The sequence below is a fragment of the Cherax quadricarinatus genome, chromosome 6, assembly GCF_038502225.1.
Source record: "Cherax quadricarinatus isolate ZL_2023a chromosome 6, ASM3850222v1, whole genome shotgun sequence".
NCBI classification, from domain to species: Eukaryota; Metazoa; Arthropoda; class Malacostraca; order Decapoda; family Parastacidae; genus Cherax; species Cherax quadricarinatus.
Genome location: NC_091297.1, coordinates 1,216,627 through 1,243,274, shown reverse-complemented (window position 1 = coordinate 1,243,274; position 26,648 = coordinate 1,216,627). Strand labels below are relative to the sequence as shown.

The 26,648-nt window shown below is 39.3% G+C and overlaps 1 protein-coding gene across 7 annotated transcripts in view; it reads right to left on the bottom strand.

Moving 5' to 3' along the window:
* Window positions 1-4,481: 4,481 nt before the first annotated feature.
* The window catches only part of LOC128691718 (uncharacterized), a 29,477-nt gene continuing 7,310 nt past the window's right edge, over window positions 4,482-26,648 (bottom strand). For 6 of the 7 annotated variants that reach the window (XM_070079652.1, XM_070079647.1, XM_070079664.1 and 3 more), the window contains 3 exons: window positions 18,631-18,856; window positions 18,246-18,395; window positions 4,482-6,041 (listed from right to left, as the gene is read on the bottom strand). In XM_070079652.1, coding sequence (XP_069935753.1) covers window positions 4,567-6,041; window positions 18,246-18,395; window positions 18,631-18,856 — 1,851 coding nt within the window. In that variant the 3' untranslated portion in view covers window positions 4,482-4,566. The remainder of the gene's footprint in view (window positions 6,042-18,245; window positions 18,396-18,630; window positions 18,857-26,648) is intronic. The other variant, XM_053780603.2, reaches the window with a different exon arrangement.

Genomic DNA, 26,648 nt, shown 5'->3' with positions numbered 1-26,648 from the left:
ATATCTAGGTGTTATGCAGGGTTCTGCATGACATCGTAATGTACATATAGTGGAGAAGTGTGCCATAATAGTATGAATGTTATAATTGTAAATAATAATTTTATAATTCATAATGTGCATTTGGGGGCACTGTAAAGTACTCTAAATGTAATTATAAAGAAATCCTGCTAGGTAGTTATTTTCCAACTGTGTTTGGGTACGCGGGGTAAGCAGGGCTTGGGGCAGTCACGTGGGGTCAGCATGGTGTGGAGGCTGGCGTCGGAGATGCTGTGTGTTTAAGCTAAGTTTGTAGTTGTGTACTCCTTTTGTTTAGCCATCTCAAACCATAGGCTCTTCTATGGCTTACCTGTATGCCCACCTAGGCTCTGACATGGTCAGGGTGCTGTGGGATGAGTGAGGAAATAAGAAATGGGGTTTGTAGTGGAGTAGTGACGGCCTGGCGCTGACTAAACCTAGTGGTTATGGTGGCTGGGCTTCCAGCCAGCTGTTTCTTGTGTACCCTCATTTTAGGCATTTAGGATTATGGTGTTTCTAGAGTGTGTATATAATGTTATGTTGAATAAATAGATATATTTTCCTAACTGGGATTTTTTGCCTAACCCTCTGTTAACCAATCCATTGAAGTAACACATGCTGGTTTAGCGCTTTCTGTTTTGACTGGGATAACCCTGGGTGGCCTGTTCATGCTTGAGATGTGTGTAACTTTTACCTTTGCCCTTAGACAAGGCTCAAGCCCACAGTGTAACACTAGGGAAAGTAATTTGTTTACAGAAAACACGTTTGCACACACACACAGACAAAAAAAAACAACAAACACATCCTCCCCTCACACACACCACACATACATACTCACACTACATACACACACCAGGGGCCAGGAGCTGCGATTCAACCTCTGCCACCACAAACATGCATGCACATATAGAACTGTCAGGAAGTGGAACAATATAGAGAGTGATGTAGTGGAGGCAGGATCCATACGTAGTGCGCAAATTAATTGGGACAGGAGTAAATTTTGAGATAATCTCAAATGTCTCTGGCTTAATTAACGTATGCTTGGAGAGGGTTTCGGGGCTCAACGTCCCGGTGGCCAGGTCTGTGACCAAGCCTCGAGGTGGATCAGGGCCTGATCAACCAGGCTGTTAGTGCTGGCCGCACACAAACATATGAACCCGGCTGGTCAGGTACTGACTTTAGGTGCCTGTCCAGTGCCTTCTTGAAGGCAGCCAGGGTTCTAGTGGCAATTCCCCTTATGTATGCTGGGAGGTAGTTGAACAATCTTGAGTCCCTGATGCTTATTGTGTTGTCTCTGAGCATACTTATGGCACCCCTGCTTTTAATTGGGAGATGTTGCAACTCCTGCCGAGTCTTTTGCTTTTGTTCGGAGTGATTTTTGTATGCAAATTTGGTACTAATCCCTTTAGGATTTTTCAGGTGTATATTATCATGTATCTTACCTGCATTCCAGGGAATACAAGTAAAAGGACAAACTGTTCCCAGTAATTTAGATGCTTTATCATACTTATGTGTGCTGTGAAGGTCCTCAGTACATTCTCCAGGTCAGCAATATCACCTGCCTTGAAAGGGGCTGTTAGTGTACAGCAATATTCCAGCCTAGAAAGAACAAGTGATTTCAAGAGAATCATCACAGGATGGGAATCCCTAGTTTTGAAGGTTCTCATTATCCATCCCATCATTGTTCTAGCAGAGGTCGTAAATACATTGTTGTGATCTTCGAAAGTGAGATCCTCTGACATTATTGCTCCCAGATCCTTCACAACAGTTTTTCACTTTATCATGTGGTTGGAATTTGTTTTATACTATAATGTAGTTTTAATTTCCTCAAGTTTTCCATATCGGAGTAATTGAAATTTCTCTTCACTGAACTTCATATTGTTTTCTGCGGCTCATTTAAAGCTTTGGTTGATGTCCACTTGGAGTCTTGCAGTGTCTTCGATGAAGGACACTTCATGGAAATTTGGGTGTCATCTGCAAAGGAGGACATGGTGCTGTGGCTTACATCCCTATATCAGATATAAGGATGAGGAACAGGCTGGGGGCAAGTACTGTGCCTTGTGGAACAGAGCTTTTCACCATAGCTGCCTCAGACTTTATTCTGTTTACTATTACTCATTGTATTCTATTTGTTAGGAAATTATAGATCCATCTACCAACTTTTCCTCTTATCCCTTTATCATGCATTTTGTGTGCTATTACACCATGGTCGCACTTGTCGAAGTCTTTTGCAAAGTCTGTGTATGCTACATCCACATTTTGTTTGTACTCCAGAGCATAGTGGTCCAGCAGTTGGAACAGGCAGGAGTGGCCTGTTCTAAGCTCATGTTGCCCAGGGTTGTGTAACTGATGGATATCTAGATGGGTGTCAATCTTGCTTCTTAGAACCCTTTCAAAGATTTTTATGATACAGGATGTTAGCACTATCAGTTTGTAATTCTTTGCAGTTGCTTTACTGCCCCAATTGTGGAGTGGGGCTGTCTGCTGTTTTTAGTGACTGTGGGATGACCCGTGTCCATGCTTCCTCTCCAAGGCACGTGGCAGAAGCTTCTTGCAGTTGTTGGTGAACACAGAGTTCCACAAGTCTGGGCCTGGGGCAGAGTATATGGGCATGTCATTTATTGCCTCTTTGAAGTCATATGTGTTAGGATAATATCAGAAATTTTTGAATTGACCAAATTTTGAGTCTCGGTCATAAAATATTAATTTAGGGTGACAACTCTTGTCTGGTTAAAGGATCACAAAACACCAAGTCATACTGGAACTTTAGTATCTCATTCATTTCTTTGCTGTCGTGTTTGTGTACTCTCGTGTGTGTGTGTGTGTGTGTGTGTGTGTGTGTGTGTGTGTGTGTGTGTGTGTGTGCGCGCACGTTTGTACTTGCATGTGTTCCTGTTTCTGTACGCTCATGTACTCGCCTATTTATGGTTGCAGGGGTAGTCATAGCTCCTGGCCCTGACTCTTCACTGATTGCTACTAGGTCCTCTCTCTCCCTGCTCCATGAGCTTTATCAAACCTCATCTTAAAACTATGTATGGTTCCTGCCTCCACTACGTCACTTTCTAAGCTATTCCACTTCCTGACAACTCTATGACTGAAGAAATACTTCCTAACATCCCTTTGACTCATAGAAGTCTTCAACTTCCAATTGTGACCCCTTGTTTCTGTGTCCCATCTCTGGAACATCCTGTCTTTGTCCACCTTGTCAATTCCTTGCAGTATTTTATGTCATCATGCCCCCCCCTGACCCTCCTGTCCTCCAGTGTCGTCAGGCCGATTTCCCTTAACTTTTCTTGGTAGGACAATCCCCTTAGCTCTGGAACTAGTCTTGTTGCAAACCTTTGCACTTTCTCTAATTTCTTGACGTGCTTGACCAGGTGTGGATTCCAAACTGGTGCTGCATACTCCAATGTGTGTTTACTCACCTAGTTGTACTCAGCTAGTTATGGTTAAAGGGGTTTAGTCACAGCTCCTGGCCCTGCCTCTTCACTGGTCGTTACTAGGTCACTCTTCCTGCTCCATGAGCTTTATCATACCTCTTCTTAAACTATGTATGGATCCTGCTTCCACTTCCTGACAACTCTGTGACAGAAGAAATACTTTCTAACATCCCTGTGATTCATCTGAGTCTTCAACTTCCATCTGTGACCCCTTGTTGTTGTGTCCCATCTCTGGAACATACTGTCTCTGTCCATCTTGTCGATTCCTCTCAGTATTTTATATGTCATTATCGTATCCCCCCAATCTCTCCTGTCTTAGTGTCATCAAGTCAATTTCTCTTAACCTCTCCTCATCGGACATACCCCTTAGCTCTGGGACAAGTCTTATTGCAAACCTTTGCACTTTCTATAGTTTCCTTACAAGCTTGGCTAGGTGAGGATTCCAAACTGGAACCCTCACTTAGAGTGCCGATCTGTTCGAGTACCGAATGAATTTTTCCCATAAGGAATAATGTAAATTAGATTAATCCATTTCAGACCCCGAAAATTACATTTACAAAAGCATTTTAACACAAAGTTTACAAGTCTAGCATGCATAAATCTAGAAAAGAAAGAAACTAAACACAATAAATAGATGAAATAATGCAAATTTATTCTCATTTTACCTGTAACTGGAGAGTTGATGGTGTATGTGGAAGATGGAAGATGTTATTGTTTATCACCTTCCATAAAAATGGCAGGTAACTGTGCTTCTGGGGTTCTTTCTCTTTTCTGTCTTTGTGCTTTCTTCCTGAGACTCCCTGGGTCTCTGTTTCACTAGAAAAATGTCTAATAAAATTTGCTTTTGCCTGCGTTTTAAAATGTTTCTGAAGCGAGACATAGCATTATCATTCAGCAGGTTTATAACACGATTTGCTACAGCTTTGTCTGGGTGATATTTTTCAAGAACATTTTGCACTTCCCCCCATTTGGCATACATTTCTTTTACAAGAGCAGTAATTATGGACAATGAGAAATGCAAAAATATCAGATGGTAGTTCACATTTTATTTTTCTCACATTATAAAAGTTATTAGTTGCTTATTAGACAATTAAAAATAATTTTAAAATGGTTATAGGGGCAAGAGTGATATTAACTGTGTAACAGCATGATGAAAGTGGCTAACAAATGCTGGTGTTGTACAAGAATTGGCTTCAAAATTTGATATCCTATGGACAAGATGAGCTTGTCTCAGGACTTCTGGAGTGAGAGTCACTGATCTGGAGGGTAGTCCAAGATCCATTACCCTCCTCTCTATGGCTGCTCTTAATGACAGCACCACTGATGGATTTGGACCCTCAAAGGTAAGTAATGTTCTGTCATCTTTGATGGAGCAATGAATATCAATGCGGTCATCATGATACCACAGGGAAACATGAAGAATATTTTTCTCACTGTTTTTCTGTTCAAGATTTAATGGTGGAATGAGACCAAATAAAGATTCAAATAAAGATGTAACTGTTTCATGAGTTATGTATGATGTGCAAACCTTGCAAAAAGGAACTGGATTTTGATTAATATTAGATTTGTAATTTCCAAAGGCTTGCTCTTCAAATGTCTTATATAAACTAATGCCAGATGTTTGAAAAGAAAGACTTGCAGTACTTAACTTACGCTGACAAGTGAGGAAATGAAAAATGTCAACTTCTGCTTGACATGCAAAGACTTGACACACTGGCTGAAATGATGAGAAGTGCTCTAATACCAAGTAACATTTAATAGTTATGCTATTTAGGCTATTTTTAAGATTGAGTGCTGGTATAGGTACAGACATACCCATACCAGTTGCAAAACATTTACTATCAAGCTTTGCACTAATAAAATAATCACCATTATACCCAGGAACAACTATACAAAGTCTCCACCATTTTCCCTCTAAATTAATGTTGGCTTTTGGTTTACTGAACTGTATGTGTGCAAAGTAAGAACTGCTTTGCATAATGCTGTGTTCCACTCTGACACTTGTTGAAAATAGGGGGAGGCGTGGTTCTGTTAAAAGTCTGTGTGCCAGGCTCAACTGTCTAAGATAGATATCCAAGGAACAGATGCTTTTACCTTCATCATACATGAGTTGTGAGCACTGCTGGATGCCAGTCATCATCCCCTCCACTGTGTTAGGCAGTTCACTGCTCATCAAGTTGGAGCATACCTTATTCTCACTTTTATTATTTTCAGTCAGAACTTTCCAGCAACACTGATATTTTCGTCCATCACATGTTAACATTTCAATACAGTCCATGTTTTTACAAGTAATTTGCATAACTCCATTATATGATAACTCATGGCACTCCACTTCCATTTCATCACCGCCTACAGCAGTAATACGACACAGCCAGCATGAAACACCATCAGAAAAAACAAGAGCATTCTTCTGACCATAACATGTTACTGCTGCTGTTGTAAGAGTTCTTGTAGACCAATGTAAGTTGCCTTTACCATAGTTTTCATCTCTTGTAGTGGAAGTGTGTAATACTGATGATGGTACTGGTTTTCCAATGGCCATAATTGCATTCTTGCCAACAACCACAATAACGGATGTATCACCAACTGAAATAATTCATATCTATCAGTATTCTAAACTACATTATTTCTTTGCTTTTTGAATTTTATCACTGGTATACAAAAAAGAAACAATCCAAAATAATAATAAAATGCATTTAAATCAGAAGAAAAAATTTCATATACATACTATACTGTAAATGGGAATGGTAATGGTGGTGAACACACACTGAGAAGTGGTCTGTGTACTCACAGAATACACCAGGTAGTGTACAGTACAGGTATGTACTGCTAAATATTAACACTAATTAACCTTCTTGTCACTAGGAAAGATTAATAATGTAGTGAATTAAACTGGCAAAATGCTATAAAAAGAAGAGGTCAACCAAGAGATATTAACATAATCATGTAAATAATGAGAAAGATATCTTACCATATGGCTCTATTTATAATAATAAATATACAGTGTAACCAAGTGGTGGTAGAGTGTCAATGAAGATATCAACTGCCAGAAGAGGTCAACAGCACTATTCACCTGGGTAGAGCACCAACAAGCAGAATCCAACAAATGACCACATTTGGAACTTAAAGTGAAATGCAATCACAAACATTAGCAACTTTATTGCAGCAAGTAAAAGTGTGCGCTGAAATCCATACAACCCATGATCAATACAGGAAACCTAGAAGACAAGCAGAACTGAAACACACTGGCTACATGGTTGTTTAAGTTAATGACTAATTCAGAAGCAATGAAGATAAAATTAGTGACTGTTGGCTGAATACTGCAAAACTAAATACAGCTTCTCCTCACTTAGCAATGTACTCATTTACCAACCACTCAGACATATGACCAGCTCTCCAACTAGTATGCAAACCTAAATAATGTATATAAGAGCTGATTTCCTCTATTCTCTTTATTACAGTATACAGCAAACTACTGTATAAACATTTAAAAATATACCAGAAATGTTATATATGGTGACATTAAAAAAATATCTAAAGATGGTTGACACAAACCCACTACCAGTATAATATGCTCCTCACTTAATGACCAATTCACTTACCGACCTACTCTTAGGAACATAACCCAATCGTTAAGTGAGGAGAGGATGTACTATATAAGGGTACACTAATAAATATGAAAAAGTCCCTCAAGGGAGGTTCCTTGATGCTGGTGAGGGGTTCTTGATCTAAGGAATTGGATCTGTGTTCCAGTTCCCTGACTGAATACCTTCCATTCCTCCCTCCAAGCGCTGTATAATCCTACGGGTTTAACGCTTCCCCATGATTATAATAATAATCAAAAGAAAGATAAATGTATTACTAAATTATGAAGTCACTGTATCAGTGTTAGTGAGTGCTAGTAAAGAATCATAGGTCATAGTAATTATATAATAGTTTAAAAATTTACTCTAGGATATCCATAACAGAAACTATAGGGAGAAAAGACATCAATATACCACTCTAGAATTGTGGTCAAGAGCGATAATGCGCACACAGAGTGTTAGTACATGGGAACAAAAGACATTCATAGGCACATTTTAGGAGAACAACACCTAATCTTCAGCACTAATCTATAATCTGTTTAGAAAAAAATACTTGAGGTTTACTGGTGTCTGTCTGAATTGTAAACAAAGCCAGTCCCAGCCTTACTGGATATTTTTCTTTCTTTCTTTTTTTACACACTTTTGGCTGACCTTTTATAAAAGAAATAATTGAAAGTTAATGTATTTAGATAATTGGGAATGGACTTGTTGACAGATAGGTTTGTGAAAAATGGAGTGAACTAGAGAACAAATGAAGGGAAAAAAAAGATAAGTGGTGTGTTAGGGTATCTGTGGAAAGAAAAAAAAATTATCTCAAGAGGTAAAACAGACGTATATATCAGAGTACAGTAGGGCCCCACTTTACAGCGTTTTGCCTTACGTCATTCTACTAATACAGACATTTCAAATTGTGACCAAAACTTGCTATACGGCTCCCCCACCTGACTCTAATATGGTCACCATGCGCCACTTAGTTGGTTTACATTCCCCATTAGCTCTGCGTCTCTCCATTATATCTGGAAACTTTCCAAAACTTCAAGTATTTTAAAGTTACAGTATTTCATATTTTATATACAGGTCTCCCTCAACATTCAAGAGGGTTTGGGGATCAAGAGCCTCGCAAATGTTGAAAAATCGTGAATGTTTGGTGCCCCAATACAGTGGACCCCCGCCTTACGATGACATCGCGTTACGTTAAATCCGCCATACGATACATTTGAACGCAAAAATTTTGCCTCGCCTCGCACAATTCATCCGGGACGGGTCCCACGCGTGGCCTCAGCTGCCCCGTGGGTGCCAGTGTTTACAAGCCAGCCAGTGCAGTCGCATCCATGCATACATTCAGTACATTTCATATTATCACAGTGTTTTTAGTGATTGCAGCTGCAAAATAAGTCACCATGGGCCCCAAGAAAGCTTTTAGTGCCAACCCAGTGGTAAAAAGGGTGAGAATTAGTATGGAAATTAAGAAAGATTTTGAAGGGTTTGGGGCTAACCCTGAGAAGCCTATGCCAGTTATGGAATCCATTGTGCCTACTTCAAAGATTAAGGAAATGTCTGCAAAGTGGGTTGAAGTGCAAACTTTTATGGATGAAAATCACCCTAACACAGCTATTGCAAGCTGTGCTGGTGACTATTACAATGACAATGTTGTGGCCCATTTTAGGCAAATCTTAAAGGAATGGGAGGTACAGACCACTATGGACAGATTTGTTGTGTGACAGAGGTCCAGTGACTCTCAAGCTGGTCCTAGTGGCATTAAAAGAAGAAGGTAAGTAACCCCGGAAGGGGATTCCCCTTCTAAACAATAACAACTTCCACATTCTCCCCTCCTCCCATCCCATCAATCATCACCAGATCTTCAATAAAGGTAAGTGTCATGTATTGTATTCTTAGTAGAGTATTAACTGTGCATGTCTTCTTAAGTTTGTGTGTATTAAAATTAATATTTCATGTGGTAAAAATTTTTTTTTTTCATAGTTTGTGGTGTCTTGCACGGATTAATTTGATTTCCGTTATTTCTTATGGGGAAAATTAATTCGCCATATGATAATTTCGTCTTACGATGAGCTCTCATGAACGGATTAATATCATAAGGCGGGGGTCCACTGTATATTGTAGGAAAATCTAATACAATACTGCTTCCTTAACCTATTGAACCATAAACAATCATAAAATACATGAAAACATCGTAAAATATATATTGTATATACATACATGCTCCTCCCCCCATGTATTTGTCCAATCTCTTTTTAAAGCTACCCAAGGTCCAATCGAAGCTAAAATCTTGGGTAGTTTCAAATTTAGGTTGGATAAATACATGAGTGAGAGAGGTTGGATTTGAGTGGGACTTGGACATGAGTAGATAGAATTCTCAAAGCTTATTGCTTGGTAAGCATTTATTCTGTTAGTGGGTTGGATTTGTTAAGGACCTGCCAAGTATAGGCCAACAGGCCTACTACAGTGTTCCTCCTTTCTTATGTTCTTATGCTGATGAGTGCAACAGTCTGCCTAGTATGGTTATAAGAACATATAAACATAAGGAAGGAGGAACACTGCTGGCCCATACTAGGCAGGTCCTTCAAAATCCATCACATTAACAGAATATTTTCCCATCTCAATTTTCAATGCTACCTAAGCTTTTATAATTCTGTTTACCCACGTGCAAGTCCCACTGAAATCCAACCCCTCCCACTCATGTATTTATCGAACCCAAATTTAAAACTACCCAAGGTTTTAGCATAGATAGGACCTTGGGTAAAGGGATGGGGACTGTAGTGGCAGACTTCCTTGTAAAGAACATTGTGATGGGCAACTGAGACAGTTTCTTCATATTTACAGAGTTTTGTAGGGAATTATGCCTCTTTCAATATCGTTCATCAACTTCAAAGTCCTCAACATAAATATGATTTGGCGGTTGGGAATTTGCGAATGTGTGAAGCCCGCGAAAGTTGAAAACACGAATGTTGAGGGAGACCTGTATACTCTGATAATTATACTTACATGTACAGTACCTATACCTAAATAACCTTACACACTGTGCTGGTGTGCAGGTACACATTAAAATCACTGAGTGTGTCTTATTAGTCTTGAAGATGGCATATTAATAATGATAATAAAAATTATACACAATAAGAATCACTCTAAGGTGCATTATATGTCATATATTACCACCTCACTATTATAAATTTAATTAATCACTTCAGTTACCTAACGTTTATATCAGTATGCAATAATGTATGTTAAAATGTACTGTTCCATAACCTGTGTCAATACAGAGTAAGAAGAATTAGGACAAGTCTGCCCAAAATGCCTAGGCATGCTAGTGGCCTTCTTTGTAAGTAATGAGTCCACTGTGTGTATTTTACTTTTTATTGTTTTTTAATACTTAGTTCTATTGCTAACTTATTATATGTAAGTGTAAACATGTTACTTAGCATTTATACGCATTTATAAGTGGAAAAAATGGCATTCGGCCCCCAAAATTTCATCAGCCAGCCCCAAGCCCCTCCAAATAATAATAGAGGCTAGGACCTTGGGTAGCTTTAAGAAGAGACTGGACAAATATATGAGTGGGAGGGGCTGGGTTTGATTGGTGTCATGGGGTACGGGAGTTATTTCTTGGGTAGCTTTAGGTAGAGGTCGTTTTGATAAGGACCTGCCTCGTATGGGCCACTAGGCCTTCTGCAGTGTTCCTACATTCTTATGTTCTTATGTTCTTAATAGTTCTTATTACTTGTCCTTTTATATCCATGGGGAAGTGGAATAAGAATCTTTCCTCCGTAAGCCATGCATGTTGTAAAAGTCAACTAAAATGCTAGGAACAGTGGGCTAGTAACCCCTTTTCCTATACAGATTACTAAAAAGAAGAAGAAAATTGTCAAAGTGAGATGTCTGAATGTGCGTGGATGTTGTGCGAATGCTAAGAAAGAGATGATTGTGGATGCTATGAACGAGAAGAAGCTGGATGTCCTGGGGGCGAAGGGCTTGGACTTCCAGCAAGCGTGCGTGAGCATGTTAGATAGGAGTGAATGGAGACGAATGGTATTTGGGACCTGATAAACTGTTGGGGTGTGAGCAGGGTAATATTTAGTGAAAGGGATTCAGGGAAACCAGTTATTTTTATATAGCCAAACTTGAGTCCTGGAAACGGGAAGTACAATGCCTGCACTTTACAGGAAGGGTTTGGGATACTGGCAGTTTGGAGGGATATGTTGTGTATCTTTATATGTACATGCTTCTAAACTGTTGTATTCTGAGCACCTCTGCAAAAACAGTGATTATGTATGAGTGAGGTGAAAGTGTTGAATGATGATGAAAATATTTTCTTTTTGGGGATTTTCTTTCTTTTTGAGTCACCCTACCTCGGTGGGAGACGGCCGACTGGTTAAAAAAAAAAAATAACATTAATAATAATATACTGCTTCAAAACAAGTCCCCTAGACCCCCCTCTTCCAACCAGATTGTCACTGCTAAGCCCCTCCTATATAAACCTTCTGAAGCATCCCATGTGTGTGTGTGTGAGCATGTGTTAGATCAGAATAAAGATGAGTGGGTTTATGGTTCATCATGTTGTTAGAGTGCTTACAAGGTAACATAAGTGAAGGGAAACCTATTAGCCATACTTGAATCCTGGAGGTAAGAGGTATAGTTCTTGCATTCTGGAAGAAGGGTGGATATGTTGCACTTTGGAAGATCATATGAATTGTGATGTCTGTGCACTTTTGGCAAGACAGCTGTTGGATGAGTTATGGTGAATGTGTTTCCCTTTTCTGGTTACCCTGCCTCAGTGAAAGGTGGCCGGCATCTTAAAAAAAAAAATTCCCGATCAATATTTTTTTTATACATCAACTTGCAATTAATTTCAAAGCCCAGCCATATCCAAATGACACTACCTTCTAAACTATTCTTGAAGAGATGCACAATTACCTTGGAACTGTTGAATGTTTGCCAAAAACAGCTTGGCAGGGTAGTCTCAATGAGCAAATGGTGAGAACAGTTAGGTTATGTTTCCAGAAGGTGCTGCATGGAAAGAAAATGAATACTGTAGAAGTGTGGACTGTTTTAGGTGAAATCAAGGCACAAGTAAAAATTAAGCTTCTACCATATGTACAGAATGACTTAAGATGATACTGAAGCTCTAATTTCCTATTCTATGTTTGTAAAGAGGATTAAGCCCTTCATAGTGTTCAGTAGGCCATCTGAAGACCCTGACTATCAGTACCCTAATGATAGTCAGGAATTGCAGTGGATATTTAATAACTTCCTAGGTAGTAAGTCAGTAGACAGCAACTGCCCAGGGAGGTACTACTGTCCTGCCAAGCAAATGTAAAACGGAAGCCTGTAACTGAATTGTTTTACATGCTGGTAAGATTGCTGGTGTCTTCTTTCTGTCTCATAAACTTCTACTTACACTTAGGCCACACTACACATACATGTACAAGCATATATATACACACCCCTCTGGGTTTTCTTCTATTTTCTTACTAGTTCTTGTTCTTGTTTATTTCCACTTATCTCCATGGGGAAGTGGAACAGAATTCTTCCTCCGTAAACTGTGTGTGTTGTAAGAGGCGACTAAAATGCCAGGAGCAAGGGGCTAGTAACCCCTTCTCTTGTATAAATTACAAAATTTAAAAAGAGAAACTTTCATTTTTCTTTTTGGGCCACCCTGCCTTGGTGGGATACGGCCGGTTTGTTGAAAAAAAAAAAAAATATATATATATACAGTGGACCCCCACATAACGATCACCTCCAAATGCGACCAATTATGTAAGTGTATTTATGTAAGTGCGTTTGTACGTGTATGTTTGGAGGTCTGAAATGGACTAATCTACTTCGCAATATTCCTTATGGGAACAAATTCGGTCAGTACTGGCACCTGAACATACTTCTGGAGTGAAAAAATATCGTTAACCGGGGGTCCACTGTACACCCCTCTGGGTTTTCTTCTATTTTCTTACTAGTTCTTTTTTATTTTTTTTTTTATTAACACACTGGCCGATTCCCACCAAGGCAGGGTGGCCCAAAAAAGAAAAACTTTCACCATCACTCACTCCATCACTGTCTTGCCAGAAGGGTGCTTTACACTACAGTTTTTAAACTGCAACATTAACACCCCTCCTGTTTATTTCCTCTTGTCTCCATGGGAAAGTGGAACCGAATTCTTCCTCCGTAAGCTATGTCATAATAGGCAACTGAAATGCCAGGAGTGAGGGGGCTAGTAACCCCTTCTGTATACATTACTAAATTTAAAAAGAGAAACTTTCGTTTTTCTTTTTAGGTGACTTGCCTCAGTGGGATATGGCCGGTTTGTTAAAAAAAAAAAAAAATATATTGATGATGTTAGAGGTGGAATCTTGCACGGCCTGATGATTACTTGTGATCCTCAAGGGTGTTAATCTGTAGGGTAATAAGCTGACATTGAGCTCAGGGGATCCCACATTAATGGAAAGTGAAACGTCTAGGGCAGTGATGGATACAAATGGTATAAAATATTAACACAATGGAAACAGAGACACAGATGCAGTATAATGTGAACCTTTATTGATTATGTTTTGCCAACACAGTTACCTTTATTAGGTCACCAATGGATAAACTTGGAGAAAAGGGATGATTTTATATATAGGGAGCATAGAGACGTGAAGAGTCAGGTTAGGTATGCTGAAGCTTGAAGCTAAAACCATGGGTAGCTTTTAGACAAATATATGACTTAGAAGTGGGGCAATGCACCTACTGCAGAGCTCCTTCATACTTGTATATTATGTTATTAACCCTTTGACTGTCGAAGGGCCAAATCCTGAAGTTGTTTCTGGTGTCGCAAAATATTCGAAAAAAAAAAAATTATTTTTTCTTATGAAAATGTTAAGATTATTTTTCTGATTGTTTTAGTCCCAAAAAAAAAATTTTCCCATCAGTACTTACCGAGATATAGTCCTGAAGTTTGCTGAAATTGATCTGCTGGCGGCAACAGCGGCGACTGCCGCTCACCCGGTAAACTTTTATTTACTTGTATTCGATGGTTTCTTGTTTTTTTCACTATTTTATTTTTTCACATAACTTTTGTGGCCTGTGAGACCAAATTATTGTGCAATGTTCAAATATACACTCGTTGAATGTAACACAATTATAGCAAAAACACTCGTATCATTATAATGTTGCTAAAACTTGTTTACACAAACAAACAATGTAAACAAATGTTTATTACGATTGCTTTATAATATATATACATATGTACAATCACTGGACACTTTATTAGAAGTGCTGCAGCTTGTGGAATTCTTTGAAACATGGGTATAAGCACAATGGTGTCTTACACTCCTCACACATAAAACGTGTGTCTCTGCGTTTTTGTTGGCGTTTTGTGGTATGTCCACAGACAAAACACCTCTTCTGAGCATTTTTCTTGGCAGTAGTAGCAGGCAGTGGTATGGGGTAGTGATCACCAGGCCTCAGACGAGAGGACATGTGTTGATAATTTCGTGGGCGCTGGTCTATTGCAGGTGTTGTTTCTTGGTACTTGAATATTATTTGTCTGATGACTGACAAACAAAATTCACCATATTTGGGTTTGTTCTTGGTCTTCAACTTATACATATTATAAGCATTCAGCATGGAAATGTCAAGAAGATGGAAAAACAGTTTTATGTACCACTTATAACTCTTGCGAACACAGTCAGCAAACCCAATCTGCATGTCACATTTGTCCACTAAGCGCATATTGAGGTTGTAATCCATCACAGCTGCAGGTTTTACAATAGGTTCTTTGGTCTCTCTATTCTGCTTGCCAGTCTCTACCATTTCGTGTCGGTGAACTGATGTCAGCAGTGTGACATCACGTTTGTCATGCCACCGAAATGCCATGATGTCATTGGCAGCAAACACCTGCACTTCACCTCTACGACTGCCAGCTTCGAACCTAGGCATATGTTTACGACTTCTACGCACTGTGCCACACACATCTGTCATGTTCACTCGCAAGAAATCACTGAGTATAGGGCTTGTGTACCAGTTGTCAGTATATAAAATATGCCCCTTACCAAGATATGGCTCCATCATTGTTCTAACCACATCACCAGAGATACCCAGTAACTTCCTGGTATCTTCCATTGTTTTACCGCCAGTGTACACAATTATATCCAAAACCAGACCAGTTTTGCAATCACACAGAACAAATAACTTTATACCAAAGCGTTTCCTCTTGCTTGGTATATACTGCTTGAATGAGAGTCTTCCTTTGAACAAAATCAAAGACTCGTCAATAACAAGCTTCCTGAAGGGATAAAAATACATACAGCACTTTTGTTTCAGGTACATAAACACACGTCTGATCTTATATAACCTGTCGCTTCTGTCAGGCCTGGTTTTGTCTGAAAAGTGTAACATACGTAACAGTAACACAAATCTATTCACTGGTATAATGTCACTGAAAGCAGGGGTTGAAATCAGGCGGTCTGTCGCCCAGTATGTGCTGACACTATGCTTATACACATGTGGCATAAGCATTATTGTGGCAAAGAACAGATACATCTCTGCCACAGTTGTGTCCTTCCACTGGTGTAGGCGTGATCTTGGTGACAGAATAGTGTTTGCCATGGTGTACTCATAGTATGTATTGCTTTCCCTGACAATAATGTCCATCAGGGGTTCATCGAAGAACAACTGAAAGCATTCCAGTTCAGTGGGATTGTTCCCAAGTGTACATGATGGCCGTATTCCACTTTGTCCTTCATCAAAGTCATGGGGATTGGGAACAAACTCGTCATCTTGATGCCAATCCCAGATGCGGTCAGCTGGTGCGTTCTGGATATTGTAATGTCGTTGTGGTTGTGCAGGTTGTGGTTGTGGTTGTGAGAGTGTGGGGTCGGCCGAAGCAGGTTGTAGTTGTGCAGAGTCAGCAGCGCGGGCACTAGCGTGGCCCGCTGCTGGTGTCACATGACTCATGGCACCGTCACTATCACCACCACCGCCTGCTGCCTCACTCACATCATTTATACCCATCGTAACAATATCGTCATCTTCACTATCAGGACGTGGTGTAGGGCCACGGGATGTGCTCCGAGATGTACTCCTTCCTCTTGGAAGAGCATATGGCACACTACCAGACCGCATGCGACGTCGTACATACTGCCGTTTCACTGGGGAATATTCACCCTCACTGTCACAACTAGAAGTGCTTTCAATAACCTTGAAATCACTATCACTATCACTTGCACTGCTCACATCTGAGTCTTGTACACGGGCAAATAGTTTCCTCTTTCGTCCTGGTACAGGTGAATATGAACGAGCCGGCCTAGCACCAGAGGTGGATGGTTGTGGGTCATCTGGGTTTTCATCACTAATTATGTTATCCTGGGTAATTTTCTTGGTCACACCCGCTTCAAAACCATGGAATTCACTTTCACTGACACTATCATTACTGTTTGAGCTACCACTTGGGAACAAAAGACCTCCAATCCGCCGAGGAGTGAGGAACTTCTTACCGCGAGGCATGGTGAAAATGGACTACCAAGATGGCGTTCCCACAATGCACCGCTGAGTCCCAGATTTTTTTCACAGGGTGCACACCGACCACTGAGACCCATTCTCTCTCGTGTAGGCCTACCAGCCCTCTCCCGCTCGATTTGAAGCCGCTAGAATTTATGCGTATAGATACGTCAAACACGGTATCTCTCATGACGTACATATACGACCGCGACAGTCAAAGGGTTAAGTGGGAAATAGATATCTTGCCAGGAAATTTCCAGAGTGGTTTCCCCACATGGTATTCATAATATATACAAATGTGAAGAAGTACTGCAGTATGCCCAATGACACACTTTCCAATCATGTATTTCTCCAACCTGTTTTTAAAGCTACCCAAGGTTTTAGTTTTAATATACGTAACCTGGCTCTTCATGTCACAATGCTCCCTACATATAGGGTCATTCTTTCTCCTCAAATTTATCAGTTTGCAACTTGATAAAGCCAGTGTGGGGGCAAATTGCCATCAATGAAGGATTGCATTATACTGTACCTGTGTCCCTTTTTTTTGTGTGTCTAGGGCTAAGTGACTTCTTACTCCAGTATTTTCAATTCACCAAGATAAAGCAGGATGACTTAAGATGGTGAAGATTAATATAAATGGCAATGAGACCATCTGACCTATCAACAAGTTGCTGTCTTTAGAACTTCATGCAGTGGATGCTGAACTGCTGATGTTAGACTAGTCTCCTCAGCCAGGGTCACTGACAGGTGTAATGAGACATTCATACATCTTGACCTGCAAGCTACAGGTGAGTTACATGTTATTAAGAGATGTGTGTGTGTGTATGTGTGGTGTATGCAGAAACTGTGCAGTACATAGTTGGTTAATAGGCTAAGGCCACTTCACAGACAGCCAGCCAGCTGCCCAAACATAAATAGATACTGAATCACATTGCTAGGCATGTTGCATTCATTTCATTTCAGTTTCCTTATATGTGGTCAAATATACATTTTCAAAGATATGATGCAAATGGTTTAGAAAACCAATAAGTTGAAGAATGAGATAACTGCAACACCTGGGAATCTTTATTACGGAAACATTTTGCCAGCCAGTGGCTTCTTCATTCCATTACAGAGAAGAACAGTGGAAGCTGAGTACGAGTTTTTGGTAATCAGTCCCTCTGCCTGGACTGGAGTCAATGTGTTCAGTCCATCAATCTTGAGAAAAGTACATACAACATATGTGCAGTGAGTGGCTTATATACTGTAGATAAGCAAGTTGAAGCAGCAGGAGGCAGAGTCAGCCAGTGGAAAAATCACTAGTGTAAATAGGTCATGCCTATAAGTTAGGCAAGAGCTGAAGAATCCCTGCATCAGGATCCCAAGATGTTGCTGTGTCTGACAGATATGATGTAAATGGTTTAGAAAACTGACAGGTTGAAGAATGAGACACTTGTGCAACATTTGGGAATCTTTATTGCAGAAACTTTTTGCTGGCCAGTGGCTTCTTCAGTCCATTACAGAGAAGAACAGTGGAAGATGAGGAGGAGTTTGAGGTAATCATTCCCTTAGCCTGGAGCTGATGTGTTTAGCCCATTAACATCATATCTGTCAGACACAGCAACATCTTGGGATCCTGATGCAGGGAATTCTTCAACTCTTGCCTAACCTATAGGCATTACCTGTTTACACTAGCGGATTTTTCCACTGGTTGACACTGCCTCTTGCTGCTTTAACTCACCTGCTACTGTAAATAAGCCACTTCTCTGGGCATGCGCTGCACTTTTTTCAAGATTGATGGACTGAACACATTGACTCCAGGCTGAGGGACTGATTACTTCAAGCTTCTCATCTTCCACCATTCTTCTCTTTAATCGCTGATGCAACGTTTCTGTAATTAAGATTCCCAAATGTTGCACAAGTGTCTCATTCTTCAACATTTTCACAAGTTTATGTAACCTAAAAACCTAATCCATAAAATGGTCTTTACCTTGCTTCCATGTTAATCATCTTCAACAAAGTGTTTATTGCACAAATGCCAGCCAAACAGACATTTCTACATTAAAAATGTCTAGATCCTCAAGTTTAAAATACAATACAAATCTCCAGCTTTCATTGTTGCATACCTTCCATAATTCCAGTCCAGACTACAGGCTGAGCTACATGACAAAGGGTGACCAGGAAGCCGGGTAGTTTTGAGTGGGCTGCCTTAACTGATCCAGAGGCACAGACTATTAACGCTGTGGAAGGTGTCTGTCCACAAGAGTCACTGCTTCCATTACTCACTGCTTTACCAAACACTGCTACCTCAGTCACTAAGTTCATGCAAACAGGATACAATTTGCCATAAATCTGTTAAAGAGTAATGGTCAAGCATACAGTACAGTACATGTATATGCATAGTGCAGTATTTGTATGTAATAATAACAACAATAAAAATAATAATAATAATACTGTAATATAATAACAAATAATTATGGCAATAATAACAATGAAAATATGGTAATTATAATAATAATAATAATAATCATAACAACATTTATCTGTGTACATTCTGCAGGCATAAATGTATGACAGCCTTTAAGTTGTTATAGTTATCTTCTACAGTATATATACCCAGTAGGTTCCCTTTTCTTAATGCAAGTTCGCTTTAAGTGAATTTGTTATTATGCTATGACCATTTGTACTGTTAATCCTTTAACCTGTAAACGGTCCAAACGTATATATACGTTTTTTACCGCTAGTGCCCCAAACGTATATATACGTTTTATTTTTCCTGCCTTCAAATTTGGCACGACTGGCCTGAAATGCCTTGTCAGTGTGCGCTATTGAAAAAATCTGGGACCACTTAATACCTTGTGGGAGCACCAGTTCAAATGAGAGCCAGCTAGAGCAAACAGCACAGCAAACACCTGGAATTTACTGATTTCATGTCGATGAAATATAAAAAAAATCTCGATAATAACCCATGTGCAATATTTGTGCAACACCCTTTCAGAATGTCTTATAACCTATGCCCTAAGTAAAGAGAAACAATTCTGGCTGGCCAGCTGCGTGGCTGGCGGCTGCTGGCCTGGCTCTATCTCCGTTTGTCTGTCTGTATCTATGTCTATCTCTGTCTGTCTCTCGTCTCTATCTTTGTCTATCTGCCTCTGTGTATCCCTGTCTATCTCTATCTCTTTCCATCTATCTCTGTCTCACAGGTACACATAAATACAAGTATACATAGTGTAAATTACCTAGGATAACCCAAAAAATCCAGACAAAGTGCTATACTCTGCTTGAAGATATGAGTAAAGGTGACGACCCAGTCCTGTGGCTCTCTCTGAGACAGAGAGCTAGACGGATAGACAGACAGACAGACAGGGAGCTTGACAGACATGTTTGTGTACCATTGAAAACAAATGAGGGTGATGCTTCTAATCTTTTCTTATCAAGTGTTATCACTGCACCCTTGTGTATGCTCATCAAATGTCAGCTCTTATCAGATGTTATCTCATCTTATCATGTCATTGTCAGGGGTGGATTTTGTTGTTCATGCTTCAAGGGAACTTATTATTACCTATTACTATTTTTACGTATTCTTCTCCCCCTTCTCCTTCTCCTCCTCCTCCTCCTCCTCCTCCTCCTCCTCTTCCTTCTCCTCCTCCTCCTCCTCTTCCTTCTCCTCCTCCTCCTCCTCCTCTTCCTTCTCCTCTTCCTCCTCCTTCTCCTCCTCCTCCTTCTTCTCCTCCTCCTCCTCCTTTTCTTCCTCCTCCTCCTCTTCCTCCTCCTCCTCCTTCTCCTCCTCATTATTATTATATACTTCCACATATCCAAAACATTGCTGGGATCTATAAATACTTTGTATATATTCCAAGACAATAGTAAATGACCAAGGCAGGTGTAAATGTCCACTGGTCACTGTGTTTGTTACAATGTGAGTACAATTTCAGTACCTAATACTAGTGTTAGAACAAAGATTGGTTATAAAATGACAAGAACTACTATAAACTGTAATTATGTGAGCATCCAGTGCCAACTTCTCGGCCTCATATCTCTGTAAGTACTGGCCCTAACTTTTTTTTTTATCCTATAACACTTAGAAAAATGTGCTCTTTATTTTCATTAAAAAAAAAAAGATTTTTTTATTTTTCAAAATATTCGGGGCACTGGGGTAGTGAATGTATATACAGTGGTCCCTCGTTTATCGTTGTTAATCCATTCCTGGAAGTGCGACGATTATTGAAAAAGCCGATTTTCGAATCAATTTCCCCCATAAGAAATAATGTAAATACAATTAATCCGTTCCTGACACCCAGAAGTATTAAAACAAAAATTTTTTTTACATGAAATATAGATGTAGTACATAAACAATACAATGGGACATGATGAATGAAACATTAAGAGCATAACACTTACCTTTATTGGCGATTCTTCTTAGTGTATGGAAGACTGGAGGAGGAGAGAGATTGGATTAGTTACTGTTTGGAAGGGGAATCTCCTTCCATCAACACCTTAGGTACCAAGTCCTTTTCTGGGGTTACTTCTCTTCTCTGTTTCTTAATGCCACTAGGACCTGCTTGAGAGTCACTGGAGTCCTGTCTCGCAAAAAAAGTGTCCAAAGAGCTCTGTTTCTGGCGTCTCTTTAAAACTTTCCTAAAATGGGCCAAGACTCTGTCACTGTACAAGCTGCCAATATGGCTTGCAACATCCTTCTCAGGGTGATGTTTCTCCATAAATCTTTCCATCCTACCCCACATTGCAAAAATCTCCTTAATTTCTGAAGAAGGCACCTTCTTCCATCTCTCTTCCTCCTCCTTCCTCCTTCTCATTTATCCACACCAATAATAACTTCTCAACCTCTTCGAGACTAGTGATCTCATTTTTGTCAGCATATTTACCCCCTTTGCAACAACAGCTTCCTTGATTTTTTTTCTTGGCCATGATGGAAGATATGGTTGTATGGGATTTGTTATACATCCTGGCCAGTTCGGCCACACGTATGCCACTTTCATATTGTTCAATGATGTTTTTCTTAAATTCAATCATATTTCTCACCTTCTTTACCAAAGGCTTGGCACTTAGAGCTTTCTTTGGACCCATGGTAGCTTATTTAGCACTTGCAAGCACTAAAACAAACGGAATATTATGAAATATTTCATATGAACACGTGAGGGGACTGTCGCTCACTGGTAAACAATGGCACACTGGCTGGGAAGGGAGGCCGAGGCGGCTCAGAGCCATGAGTACACGTCCAGGACAAACGACGATTAGCAAGTCAACTGACCATTTGCGAGCCAATGTTTGGACTAAAATAACGCAACGATTTCTGAAAAGGACGACTATCAAGCCCAACTATTACCGAGGGACCACTGTATAAGTTTGGACCGTTTATGGGTTAAGTGTGATAGACATTAAATTCACGATGTATTATTGGTGTGCTTTGTTGAAAGAAGTGCTGATGGCTTTTCTGAGCTTAGTAGAACTGCTTTGGGCGATGTCTATGGAATGTATCTATTGCATAAAGAGAGTGACACCTGTACAAATTTTACAGAAGTAACTATTTTCCCCCATTTACCCAATATAAATAAAAAATGTTAAAAAATAATGAAAAAAAAAGTCACTTCAAGGTACATGTACTGTATACAGAGACGAACAGTACCATGAGCATTTGGCATTTAATAGTAATTATTGAATAATTCTGCTGAAAATTGTATAGGTGTACCAGTGTTATTGAGTTATTGTAATCATAACATTTCATTCTAATCTTGGAAAAGTTTTGAAATTATTAAAAATCAACATTTTTTAGTGTATTGTTTAACTTTTAAACATTTAGACATGAAACTAAAACACAACTCTTGTAGCATTGTCCCTGATATTATGCTGTCAGATATTCATTACATAATTAACCCGTAAACGGTCCAAACGTATATATACGTTCACTACTCTACTGCCCCAACTTTTTTGAGAAAAAAAAAATTGTTGTTTTTTAATAGGAAAAAAGAGCATATGTTACCCAGGCATCCCCAATTATTTTAAAATATTGCACAGTGAGTGCTCACACCCATTCTCTCATGTATAGGCGACTCAGGCTTATCGTGGCAATGTTAAATGTATGACACATAAAACGTATATATATGTTTGGGCCACTAGCGGTAAAAATGTATATATACGTTTGGACTGTTTATGGGTTAATAGTAGCCAGAAAAAAAAATACTGTATGCATAGCCTTGATCCCTAGGAAGGATAATACACAATAATAATAAAGCTCTTCGCTTAATGACAGAGTTCCGTTCCTAAGACCCTGTCGGCAAACGAATTCAGTGCTAAGTGAGGAGCATGCTATAACGATAGTGGGTTTGTGTCAGCCATCTTTGATATTGTTTTAATTTTAATGTTACCTCTGCACCATTTATAACAATTCTGGTATATTTTAAATGTTTATACAGTAGTGTACTGTATACAGTGGATCCCCGCTTAACGATCACCTCCCAATGCAACCAATTATGTAAGTGTATTTATGTAAGTGCGTTTGTACGTGTATGTTTGGGGGTCTGAAATGGACTAATCTACTTCACAACATTCCTTATGGGAACAAATTCGGTCAGTACTGGCACCTGAACATACTTCTGGAATGAAAAAATATTGTTAACCGGGGGTCCACTGTATTGTAATAAACGGAATAGAGGAAATCAGCTCTAATATACATTATTTAGATATGTATACTGGTCAGAGAGCCCAACGTAAGTCCGAATTGTCAGTAAACGAGTACATCTCTAAGTGAGGAGCGGCTGTACTCATAATGATATTGATAATAATAATAATAATAATAATAATAATAATAATAATTATTATTATTATTATTACTGGATTATTGGCAGTGGCAGCAGCAGCAGCAGCATTTTTTTCTATTTTGAAGATGATGATAATGACAACGACGATTATTATTATTAATTTTCAAAACAGCATATGTGATACAATTTTTTGTGCAAAGCCCATGGTATTCATAGCATTCCATGTTACTGTTCACATTTAACCCTTTGACTGTTTCAGGCCCCTCTCTGAAACTGTCATTCTATGTTGCTCAATTTTTTGAAAAAAAAAAAATTATTTTTTCTTATGAAATAATAGAGAATCTTTTCCCGATGGTAATGACACCAAAAGTTCGAAATTTGGTCCAAAACTCATGGAATTATGCTCCCGCGAAGTTAGCGGTCTCGGCGACATATGCGTATCGGCGATTTCGCCGACTTTGAGCCCTATTTTCAGCCAATTCCATTGTTCCAGTTGACCAACCTCATAGCTATTTCTTTAGAACTCAATTTTATCTATCAGCTGAGTACAAGAAACCTCCCATTTACTAATTTGGACTACCCAATATGGTGGTCAGAAATTGGCAATTTGACCAATTTCACGCAAACTAAAAAAGATGCCAATTTCAAAATAGGGTCCAGAATAAACAAGGTAGACATTCGTGGCACTAAAATAACATATGCTCTGTTCATTAGTCATATCTCTAGGCCCCTCTTATATTATTATTGCTTTCTATTTCGATTTTTTATTCATACAAAAAAATACAAAATTTACTGTTATGCAGACTACTGCATTATTGTAAAAATGGTATAAATAATATCAGTGCACTAGTGAAAGAATATTAGACTCCCCAGTTGACGTGTATTGGAAATGTGGTGTGATTTATTTACTCCTGAACATTGGTAAAAATCGAACATTTCCGCTATTTTGAGCTCAGTTTCAAGGTCGTTTTCATTGTCAAAGTAATGAAAATCATCTCTATTTCTGTAATATGTTTTCCATTTTATCACCTAAGACCATGAAAACGCGAATACAACGATAAATACTATACGAAAATACACCTCAAAGTCGGCGTTTTATTCCAAAAAAACGATCAGTTTTTTTTTCTCATTACGCAATGTGTGCTGCAGGATTTTTTTTATGTGGTGCACACTGACCACACAGACCCATTCTCTCACATGTGGGCCTACCAGCTTTCTCCCGCTTGATTTGAAGCCGCTAGAATTATTGAGTATATATACGTCAGAAACATTGGCTCGTAAGACGTATTTATACGTCGAAAACAGTCAAAGGGTTAATAAAAAAAAAAGTATTCAGCAATCTTTGAATAAAATAATCAATACAATAAAATAATCAAATACATTAATTTCATATAGTCTGGAAAATGAGTTTTGAAAGAACTAATGAATGAATAACAGGGTTTAAGAGGAACAAATTTACCTTTTCAGCTCAAAGTGGACACATAGTAATAGACATAAACTGACATACCAAAAGTCACAAATGCTCAAAATCAGGGTCTCCAAACTGCGGCCCACGGGACACATGTGGCACCACAAGCTTTTATGCGACCCGCAGCAACTTCAAATATTTAGAAATAGTAAAACTAATAAACCTTCATTTTCAGTCACTTAAAATTAAGGATTTTGATGCTAGTAACAATTTATGTCAAAATTTGTTCAAATTTTAATTTAAATCTTTTCATTTTTCGGATATACCCTTCAGTAATGGAAAGAAAAAGGGAAAGAAGAGTGCAAAATGCAACCTGTTTAATGAAGAATGGGACATAAAGTACTACTTTGTACAAGCAGGTGATGAAGAACTGAGTGTCGTATGCCATGAAACATTTGCAGTTTTGAAGAAGTACAATGAACATCAGCACATCATTGTGGTAGTCTACAAGCCTCCGGATGCAACATCCCAGCAATTCCAGGAACAGCTGTTAAAAATTGACCACTGTCTGAAAAATCTTCCAGCTCCTGCACCCAACATCTTGCTCCTGGGGGATTTCAACTTAAGGCACCTAAAATGGAGGAATATAGCAAATAATATTGTTGCAGTAATAACACCAGGAGGCAGCTCTGATGAAAACTCACACTCACACGAGCTTTTAAATCTCTGCACAAAATTCAATTTAAACCAGCAAATAATAGAGCCTACTAGACTGGAGAATACACTAGACCTCATCTTCACTAACAATGATGATCTGATAAGAAATGTCACCATATCAAAAACAATATACTCAGATCACAACATAATTGAGGTTCAGACATGTATGCGTGGAGCCCCAGACCGACATAATGAGACTAGTCACGAGGGAGCATTCACCAAATTCAACTTCAATAACAAAAACATAAAGTGGGACCAAGTAAACCAAGTCCTAACCGATATAAGCTGGGAAGATATACTAAGCAACACAGACCCCAACGTATGCCTAGAACAGATTAACTTGGTGGCACTCGATGTATGCACAAGGCTTATTCCTCTAAGAAAAAGGAGGAGTAGATGTAAAATAGAAAGAGACAGGCACTCCCTTTACAGGCGACGGAAAAGAATAACAGAGCGGCTAAAAGAGGTCAATATATCTGAAATGCGTAGAGAGACACTGGTCAAAGAAATAGCAAGCATCGAACTTAAGCTAAAGGAATCTTATAGGAGTCAGGAATTGCGGGAAGAACTAAAAGCCATAAATGAAATCGAAAGAAACCCAAAGTATTTCTTCTCCTATGCCAAATCAAAGTCGAGAACAACGTCCAGTATTGGGCCCCTACTTAAACAAGATGGGTCCTACACAGATGACAGCAAGGAAATGAGTGAGCTACTCAAGTCCCAATATGACTCGGTTTTTAGCAAGACGCTAACCAGACTGAGAGTCGAAGATCAAAATGAATTTTTTATGAGAGAGCCACAAAATTTGGTTAACACAAGCCTATCCGATGTTATCCTGACGCCAAATGACTTCGAACAGGCGATAAATGACATGCCCATGCACTCTGCCCCAGGGCCAGACTCGTGGAACTCAGTGTTCATCAAGAACTGCAAGAAGCCCCTATCACGAGCCTTTTCCATCCTATGGAGAGGGAGCATGGACACGGGGGTTGTCCCACAGTTACTAAAAACAACAGACATAGCCCCACTCCACAAAGGGGGCAGTAAAGCAACAGCAAAGAACTACAGACTGATAGCACTAACATCCCATATCATAAAAATCTTTGAAAGGGTCCTAAGAAGCAAGATCACCACCCATCTAGAAACCCATCAGTTACACAACCCAGGGCAACATGGGTTTAGAACAGGTCGCTCCTGTTTGTCTCAACTATTGGATCACTATGACAAGGTCCTAAATACACTA